At 44.1% G+C, this 10,298-nt stretch overlaps 1 protein-coding gene across 2 annotated transcripts in view; it reads right to left on the reverse strand.

The window, feature by feature from the left end:
• The window catches only part of FAM169B (Protein), a 103,698-nt gene extending 93,701 nt beyond the window's left edge, over positions 1-9,997 (reverse strand). Inside the window, exons 1-2 of one of the 2 annotated variants that reach the window (XM_020964065.1) lie at positions 9,919-9,986; positions 7,888-7,967 (exon numbers count right to left, since the gene is read on the reverse strand). Coding sequence is in view for 1 of the 2 variants with exons in the window: in XM_020964090.2 (XP_020819749.1) it covers positions 9,919-9,949 (31 nt within the window). In the remaining variant the exon portion in view is untranslated. Of the gene's footprint in view, positions 1-7,887; positions 7,968-9,918 lie in introns of both variants that reach the window. The other variant, XM_020964090.2, reaches the window with a different exon arrangement.
• Between the last annotated feature and the right edge of the window lie 301 nt (positions 9,998-10,298).

The raw sequence follows: 10,298 nt of genomic DNA on the forward strand, positions 1-10,298 counted from the left end.
TAAGATAGAGTAGTATTATAATATGGCAATACTGTTAGTGTTAGAAACTGGAGAATACAGATGAATGTGTGTGTGTGTGTGTGTGTGTGTGTGTGTGTGTGTGTGTGTGTGTGTGTGTGTGTACACATATATACACATTCATCTGTATTCTCCAGTTTTCCACTACAGTGATAATGCTATTATTTGTAAGGTTTATTTCTTAGGGATGATGTTAGACCGAGCACACAAGTCAGTAATTTCAATTCTGCATGAAGTCGCCCAAAGTTTGCCTTTGGGATAGCATGCTCCTCCACTGTCTCTACGAAAAGTGCCTAAAATTCCCATTACTATCAAGATATTGGCTAAGGGAACCAAAGACTCCTGTTACGATGTATATATGTTACCTTAAAACTTACCTAACCCTATTTTATGCTTAAATTGAATTTATGACATCGAATTTTACCAGGAATCAAACTCGAGCTCACTAGCTGATAGCTAAGATACTCTCTACTCTCTTCTCTTTCGTGAAAATAAATTTACCCTTCTTCCATCTTGTAGCATCTCACCCATTCGCCAGAATCTTTCAAAGATCAGAGGATCATAGAGTTAAAGCTGGCAATCTGGGATTTGAACCAGGTCCTCAAACTCTTAATCCTGCATTCCCTCCACTGTACCATTCTAAGCAACAACATCTACCTATTTTTTCAGTCCCCTCAGATATAGTTGATCAAGATTTGATGACCTGAACTCATCAAGGGAAGCAAGGGACTCTATTTCCCTACTCAACTTGGGTCTCAAGTTTTTCTATCTTTTACTATCCAGCAGAGGTCATTGTTCTTGCAAATAACTGTTGAGTAATTCTATCTTTTCTCCATTGTCTGTGACCATCAATCGATCAACCAACACTCATTAATAAATACCTACATGAGCCAGGTACTAAAGAAGCAAAAGATAGTCCTGGCCCTCAAGGTGTTCACAGTCTATGGGCAGAGACAACAAACAAAATAAATATGTACAAACAAGTTTTATCCAAAATAAAGAGGAAAAAATAATCACGAGGGAAGGCACTAGAATTAAGAGGTGTTGGGAAAGGCTTCCAGTAGAAGGTGGGATTTTAAGAGGGACTTGAAGAAGGCCAGGCAGAGACGAAGGGATGGCGCATTCCAGGGATGAAGAATAACCAGAGAAAATGCCATCATCCCATCTATTGCAAGCAACAGTCCAATCTTTTCAAATGATACTCCTCTTTTCCCTCCAAAGCTAACTCCACTGACTGCACTTCTCTCTACTACCCCCCAAGAGCTTTTTGTTGTCCTTAAATTTCCTCAATGGCATCAGTTCATTCTGTACTTTAGTACCCTGTCTGTTTTTGCAGGACCATGCCACACTTTTGTATTTACCTTGTTATCTGGTCTTGGTCTATCTTCGCTCTGTCATTTTAAAATCTAAGTTCATAGGGTGGCTAGGTGGAGTAGTGGATAGAGCACTGATCCTGGATTCCAGAGGATATGAGTTCAAATCTGGCCTCATAACACGTTCTAGCTGTGTGACCCTGGGCAAGTCACTTAACCCCACTGCCTAGCCCCCCAAAAAAATTAAAATAAAATCTAAGTTTATAGATAAGCTCCCTGTGTATATGGATAAAATACTTTAAACAATGTCCTTTTTTTTCTCCTCGTGTGTGTGTGTGTGTGTGTGTGTGTGTATGTGTGTGTGTGTATTTAGAATCTCATCCTTGAAGGCTTCCAATCCGTCTTTGGACTAACTTTCTCTGTAGAATTGTGGGCTATGGGATCCTACCCTGTGGTTTCTCCAAACAATTAAAAATTTCCAAAAACAAAAGGTGCTGGTTAGACTATGCCCAGCTTTTCTTTCATTCTTTACCAAAAATTCTAAGATACAGTGGTCACTTTCCTCCAAGGTCCTCATCATTTCTCCTTCGGCAATACAACTCATAGCACCACAGCTCTAGAACTGGAGGGAGCCTCAGAAGACATTTAGTCTAACCCACTCGTTTTACAACTGAAAAAACTGGCAACTCTCAATAAATTGACTTGTCCAAGGTCACACAGGTGGTAGAGTATCAAAGATGGAATCTAGAGGCCAATCCTTTGACTCCAAAGCCTGTGTTCTTTCTTTTTTATCGTTGAGAATCAGGTCAGAATAGCAATATCCTCCTTAGCTCCTTCATCTTTTGGAGTGAAATTCAAAGTATTACAGAATCATAGATTTAAAGCTGGAAAGGACCTTAAACATAGATGAAGACACTTGGTCCGGTGAGGTTGAATAACTTGTCAATTAAGGTTAGTACTAGTGTCTTCTTTCTGAGATTATCTCCAATCTATCACACACATACACACACACACACACACACACACACACACACACACACACTCTATATATATGTATATATACACACACACAAACAAGATATATATACATTAATATATGTGTATATATAAATATATAGATAAAGATATAGATCTTATTTATGTATATTTGCTTGTCTGTTGCCTCTCCCATTAGATTATAAGCTCCATTAGGACAGGAACAGTTTTTGAATTTATTTGTATACTAGAGTTTAGCACTGTGTCTGATGCACTTATTCAGTCAGTCATTTCAGCTGTGTCTGACTTTTCATGACCCCATTGGAGCTTTTCTTGGCAAAGATACTGGAGTAGTTTGCCATTTCCTTCTCCAGCTTATTTTACAGATGAAGAAACTGAGACAAACAGGGTTAAATGACTTACTCAGGGTCATGCAGCTAATATGTATCTGAGGCCAGATTTGAACTCTGGAAGATGAGTCTTCCTGACTCCATCCCCGGCCTTCTATTCCACTGTGCCATCTAGCAGCCCTGGCTGATACACAGTAGGTGTTTAATAATTGCATGTCGATTGGACTTGACTTGACTCATCCAGGGTCACACAGCTAATGTTTGATGTGCGATTCAAACTCTTATCCCCCTGATTCCAAATCCAGTATTCCATCCAAATTATCATTTAAAAAAATCAAGAAAATGCTAGCTCCTCGACTAACAGCTCTCTGGAGAGAAGAGCTCTAGCAGATGCTCAAAAAATTAAGTCCTCCACCAATACTAGGCTTCCCCCATGCCAGGCTCCTTCTATTTCCTGAAGTTCTTACCCATTTTTCTCCTTGTGTATAGGTGGTCTACAAAATACTCCAATAACAAAATTGATTCAAATGCTCTCTACACTTTGCTCCACCCCTTCCCCAGTTTCTAGAGTTCATCACATAAGCATACCTTTTATCTATTCTGTTCTTTTGAGCAGGACCTATACTTCCAAAGTCATAATCCAGTCATGAGTCTCATTCCACTAAGTCTCAGTGATACCTCTGAGGTCAAATGAACCTCCCTGAATTAGACTCCGTAGTTCACTTGTTTTAGACAGTAGACCGAGAGTGTTATTGTCCTCAAGCACAAGTTGTACTATGTCATTCTCTTAATCATAATCTCCAAGTAAACTTTTCAGTTTAAGTTTTAAAGCCCTCCACAACCTGGCCCCAACCTATCGTTCCAGTTTCAAAATACACTACTCTTCTTCAAGGTCTACAGTTCAGACAAACAGACCTTCTCTCTTCTCCTCACACATAAGGACACCCAATCCATCATGTTCCTGACTTTGTGTCTTCATAGAATCACTTCCTTCAAGACCTAATTTAAGCACCTCCTTGACCTCCTCCTTCATGCTGTAAGTCTCCCTCCATAACTACAACGTATTTATTTTGAATTTATTCTATATATGCCTTATATATGTACATATGTGTGTGTGTGTGTGTGTGTATCCCTATCCCCTAGCTCTACTTATAGACATATCTGTGTCTCCATCCCCTAATAGAGGTAGCTATTATCTATCCCCTTAAGATATATCTATTTCCTAATTGAATGTAAGGTCCTTGAGAACAAGAATTACTTCATTTTGTTTCCGTCTTTGTATTCCCAGGGCTTAGTACAGTGCCTGGCACACATTAAGTATTTAATAAATGCTTGTTGATTGATTGTTACCCATACATTGTGCATAGATATTTGAGATTATAAATTGTATTGCTGCTTTTAATGGATTTGTGTCCAGTAAGTTTCTGAGGGTCTCTATGGCAGCTATCATCTATGGTATCTAGTTTAGTAGGCCATGGAGAATTTTTTTTCTCTCTCTTTTTATTTTCAGTTAATAACCCTTTTGATTAGATTTGCAAGGCTTCCAGAGTTAGGTATAATTCATTATTAGCCAAGAATCTGTTTTTCCTGTTTTAAGCTGTGGTTCAGAAATCTCAAACTTCTTGGGCACCACCTTAATCAGTTGTTCCCTTCCCTCAAACACTTACTAATTGTGTGACCCTGGGCAAGTCACTTAACCTTCATTTGACTAAGTTTCTAAATCTATGAAACGGGAATAATAATAAAACCTATTTTCCAGGGTTGTTGTGAGGATCGAATTAGATAATTTAACTGTAAAGTGCTTAGCATAGTGCCTGCAACACATTTGTGTATATATATGGATATGGATATGGATGTGTGTATGCATATGCATATATATATGCATATGTGTGTATTATGTATATGTATTTATATACATATGCATTAGCTATTTTTATCATCATCATCATTATTATTATTCTCAAATCCGTCTCTTCTGAGGCCTTTGATGTTGATGAGCAGGAATGATGAAAATTCCACTTTTATGCTTCCTTTAAAAAGGGGAAAAAAAAGAGAAAAGAAAAAACTCTTCCCTTTCAGCAGCATAGATTTGTTTGGTTTGTTTTAGTTATGCTAGTCACCTAGCATTTATGAAGTGCTTACTATGGGCCAAGTACTGTGCTAAGTGTTAGGAATAAAAATACGAGTAGAGAGAAAGACGGTCCCTGCCCTCAAGGGGCTTATATTCTAATGGGGAAAGACAATACAGTCAATCTTCAACTTTTGCAGGGACAAGGTTCCTAGAAAACTACAGAAAAGTAAGAAATGCAAATGTTGACACACTGAACCTATGGGAAATAAGGGGTTAGATTCCCCCAATCACCAAAAACTGTTAAGTGTTTGCTAGGGATTGCTGAAAATATATTTTTCTGCACACAATTCTTAACAAAACATTAATTCTGATAATGTGTACTTTTCCTAACACAGTAACCATAAAATAACCCATAAAAGGCAGGGGAGAGGAAAGGCAAGGCTGGAAAGGTCAGGGAGGGGCAGGGGCAGCAATGTCTGAAGAACCTCCATGTGAAAAAAGGGAAAGCAACAACCTGCCATTTCTAATTTCTCTTTCAGCTAGGTACTAGACCTGTTCCAGGATAAAAAGTAGACGCCTGAAGCTAAATCCCCTGCCAGGTCCAAGCTCAGAACTCCCACCTGGCATGGCTCTCCTGCCAGTGGTTCTCCAACAACTGGACCAGGGGGCGGGCCTCACTGCTCTGCTAACTGAATCGAGGCAACATGGGCTGCTGGGGAGGTGGGACCCTTGTGGCTTCAAACTGAGTCTCCCACGTGCATGCTTGTCAACAGGAAAGTGAAAATGAAGTTACTAATAAAATCACACGAATGCCTGAAGTTGAGAAAGCTAAAGGCAGGAATGTTGAGGATCACTGCCACTCCTTTTTTTTTTTGTCTAGGCAATGGGGTTCAGCGACTTGCCCACCGTCACACATCTAGTGAGTGTTACGTGTCTGAGGTCACATCTGAACTGAGGTCCTCCCGACTTCAGGGCCGAGTGCTCTAGCCACTGCGACACCTAGCTGCCCTTCTTCCTTCATTCTTCAAGAGGACCAATGACATCAGGAGGGTGATATCTTGACTTGGAATTGAATTAGATTTAAGTGAGGCAGGGCTGTGCAAAGTCATCAGTCCCACTCTCTCCTCCAGAGTCATCTGAGTCCAGTGGAAAGACATAGGTCAGGACAAGTGGTGATGGCCCAGCTGAGGACTGACTAAACACAAAAGGAAGCTGAAAGGGGATGGGGGAAGAGAAAAAGGTATCCATGGCAGAGGAAATCCTGAGTGCTTCCTGTAGAGGAATGGGGCATGGCTGACCAGAACAGTCATCAAATGGAGAGGAAGGGGGTGGTGGATCGAGGCCATTCAATCAGGGGGAGAGATTTCAGGGGTGTACTTCCAGAGATGGAAGGAAGCTTCAAGATGAAGAGCTGGGACAGGGGAGAGGAAGTGTTGAGTGTCCAAGGACTGTTCCCTACCCAGAATGGTATAGAAAAAAAATGGCACACTGAGAATGAAGTTGTTGATGATGTTATGACAGAAAAACCCTGCACATCAGAACTGTGTCTTAATACCAGATTTCCTTAGTTAACAAGAAATTATTTAAAGTCTCAGGGCCCTAATTTACTCATCTATACAATGGAGATAGCTTAGATAGTGAAAGGATAAAGTGTCAGCCTCTAAGTCAGAAAAACCTTGGTTCAAGTCCTACTTCTGGAACATATCAGCTATTTGACCCTGGGTAAGTGTCTTCTGACAGTCCTCTGGCATGAAGTAATCCCTCCTAGGAGGACGCAGACTTCCCCCACTGACCCTTACTTTTTAAGACTGGGCTCAAAGTGCTTAAGTGTCCAACATAGGTGGGGCTGTCAAAAGGAAAAGTTCATATCCAAGGACCTAGTTTTTGTCTAAAGAAAGTCCTGTGAGACAGCCAGAGACAACAGGGAGAACAAATCCCTTAATGGGTTCAGTTGCTGTGAATAGTATGTTGTAATAATGGAACCACTCAATACTCAAGTTTTACTGTCAAATAATAGGGAAGAGTTGGGGGGGAGGGGGAAGGGAAGAGAGAGAAAAAGACCCAAAATACAGCTGAAACACACACAACACACACACACACACACACACACACAAACACTTGGGGACATTCAAGGGGCCCACTCAGGTGGGAAGGCTTGCTCCCATAGGAGCTGCATATTCCCGGAAAGGGGAGATGTGCTCCCAGGAAGGGGAGATGGACTCCCAAAGGAACCCTCTGAGAATGGGACACTTAAACCCTGATTTTGGTGGCCACCTAATGCTGGCTGATTTGCATGTCAAGGTTCAGAGCACACAGGGGATTTTTCTGAGGTACACAGGTGCAAGGGGGAAAGACAAACTAGTAGTTGGCAAAATATTATTTTTGGACACACAGCTGTATTAATCTTTAAAATATTACTGTCAATATTTTCCCATGGCCTAATCTTATAACAACTGTTTCCAAGCATAGATTCTATGAACTACATCCTCCCTTAAGGGAAGATAGTCATGGTGGTCTCAAGACCACTAGATCTTATCTAACAACAGAAAGTCACTTAACTTTCTCAGTGCCACAATTTTCTTAGAATGTAAGGTGCAGAACAGTTTTAATCTGGTTGGCTTATCTTTAGAGTTCTCTCCACTGATGGAGGGTCTACCAAGGGTGGGGAACCTGCCTCCTCAAGGCCACATGTGGCCCTCTAGGTCCTCAAGTGCCACCCTTTGACTGAATCCAAACTTCACAGAACAAATCCCCTTAATAAAAGGATTTGTTCTGTAAAACTTGGCGTCAGTCAAAACGCTGCAACCGAGGACTTAGAAAGCCACATGTGGCCTCAAGGCTACAGGTTCCCCACTGCTGGTCTAGACCCAAAGGGAACAACAACAGCAAAACAGGATGATAACAGCTGCATTCCCTGCCTCACAGATAACAGAGCAATGTAAACTATGATTAAATGTACTATTTTCAATGATCATGATAGGAATTTAAAGAAACCGGATTAAAGCATAGGAACAGGACAGATAAACAAAAAAGGGGGGGGAGAAAAAGCCCAACAATATGCCACTTTTGCTAGATTTAAATTTCTGAAACCCCGGATTTATACTCAATGTTTAAGAGAGCCAGATCCACTGATGTCAAACAAAGCTTGTCCAATACAGACTTCTCTTCAAATAGAAGTTTGTTTCCTCTTTATTCACTCCTCATGAAAGATGCTGCATTGACCTATCTGGAGACCCGGCTCTAGAGAACAGAGGAACAGTAAAGAGGTGATGAGGTGACAAGGGTTTTGAAAACAATTCCCAGTGCTGCCTGGAGAAGTATGTCAACAAACCCCCAAGGCTTTTGTTTCAGCCAGAAAGTTGTTCCTACCAGGTGCACTAATGACAAGAACAGTAGAAACACTAGCATTCACCCACCCAAATATCCACGCAGAGATTGGCACTGCACTCGGGAGAGCTGGGCAGTTGCCCAAAACACTAAAGTTAAAGGGAGGGGGAGGGGTTCTGGAACCCACCAGTTGGCAAAAGCAACTTTGTTTCTTTGTCCGGTGTGCTGTCCTTTATACAAACGTTTGACACCCCTTACCCGACCCTCAGTAGCTCCTGCTCTTTGACTTACTTTCCCAGGGGCACCGATGGCTTTGTACTGACTCTTCTATGTTCTACTGCCTGATGCCTGTTTGTTAAGGACAGCATGCACTTGCAAGACAAGTGTGGCTGGGGTCAGGGGGACAGTCTGTGACCATGGAACAGAACAAAGCCAACTGACTCCAATGAGAATCCAACCTATGACCCCAGCTCTGATGTCACCAGATTCTAACCTACTGTGCAAACTGTCCACAGACAGGAAGTAGTCCCACTTCCCTGGAATAGTGTGTCCTTTGTTCCCCACAATGTCTAGAAATTAGGCTAAAAACCAGCAGATATTTAAAAGTGCCATCCAAAACACGGGGTCCTAGAAAAGACTGTCCAGCACAGACAGGCACTCCATACAGCTATTTGTTGGAGCTAAAGTTGCAGGATTCCTGGCAGTTCTAAGACCTAACCTTTGTTCTTGGTTTGGAGGTGCCTAAAGGAAATATCCCTGAGTGGCCTCCAAGGGGATTACTGCCAGGAGCACTCACCCTTTCCTTCACCCACTCCACTCCCATGTGCACTTTTGGTTTTTGTCTTTATTTCCTCCTGCTCTACCTGCCTTAGTCCTGCTTGCATCACTGAATTGAGACAAACCTCTGAGCTAGCCTTTGGCCTTATCCGCTTAAATAGCTGGAAAAGACAGTGGCCCCTCCTTGGGGCCTCTCCGAAGTCCTGACTTTGATCTTTTGGCGGGGAAGGGAAAGGGGGAATAGGTTGGAAAGCCACCAGGGCCTCCAGAAATCCTGAAACTCAACTTCAGCTAGCAATTATGCAACCCCGTACTGCCTACTTCTGAAAACATCTCCCTTTGTCTGCTGCAAAATTCAAGATTGGACATTAAAGAACAGCCTACACGTTTCTGCCTAAGTTTGCAAATACCAAACCCCGGGCTTTTCCGTCGAGTTGTCTCTGCAATTCCCTGCCCTGTCTTCTGTCCAGCCCCCTCCCCCCACTTTGGCAGGGCTCTCTGTCTGCTAACTAACCTTCAAAACCCCTCGCAATCCCTTTAATTTGAGCTGGCGTTTTATCAGTGCTGGGCTGTTTGGTTTGTTTTTAAACCTAACTTGGGAGCTCCGGGTTGCTCTGGAGCTTCACGGGTTCCATTGCACGGCTGTTTAGGGGAAGGGGCGTTCGGGGTTTTGCATTGCCCTCGCTCGCCGAGGTTACCCGATCGCGTAGAGGGCTGCAAGGGGATAAACTAGACCGTGAACTCCGACCAACCCACATCTCCAGGCTAAGGACGGCGGGCTCCAAGTTTTGCTCGAGTGTGTGGACAGGTGCGGGTATTTGGTTTGGGCTTTCGATTGTTTATTCTGCACAGATTCTGGGGAAAGTTTTCCTGGACTCCGCGACGTGTTTACGGTCTTGTTTTGCAGTGCTGGGGCCCCCGGAGCTTTCGCGAGCGGGGCTGTGCCATTGAAACCCGAGACGCCCGCCGGGGGTGGGGCCAGCCTGGCTGCGGCGCCGCTCCCTCGGCGCGCTTCGGCCCGGGGAGAAAGCCGGCTCCCCGTGCCCGGCCTCCGGCCGGCCCCGAGACCGAGAGGCTTCCCCCTTACCTGCTGCTCTGGGCGCGTCCTCCGGCTCCATACTCGTCTCTCCGCCGCCGCCGAGGGGTGGATGGCCGCGGTCGCCTACCCCGCCCGCCCCAGCCCCGCCTCCCGCCCAGTCCTCCAGCTGGGGCCCAGGGGACGCAGCGAGCGCCTCCCGCGGGGCCCCGACGGCCGCCGGGGTGCGCGGGGAGAGGGTGCGGGGCGCCCGGGCGGATAGCCCGTGAGCTGGGAGGAGAGAACCAAGGCCACGCTGGTGCACTGCCAGGGCCCCCGAGTTGGGCGCCCCTGGGTCACCTCCCAGAGCATCGCTAGGCTACACTTGAGGTTTTACTACATGAGCGATAGCTGAGGCACACCCGACTCTGGGGTAGTGGTGTTACGGTATA

The sequence above is a fragment of the Phascolarctos cinereus genome, unplaced genomic scaffold, assembly GCF_003287225.1.
Source record: "Phascolarctos cinereus isolate Bilbo 61053 unplaced genomic scaffold, phaCin_HiC Scaffold_3;HRSCAF=262, whole genome shotgun sequence".
NCBI classification, from domain to species: domain Eukaryota; kingdom Metazoa; phylum Chordata; class Mammalia; order Diprotodontia; family Phascolarctidae; genus Phascolarctos; species Phascolarctos cinereus.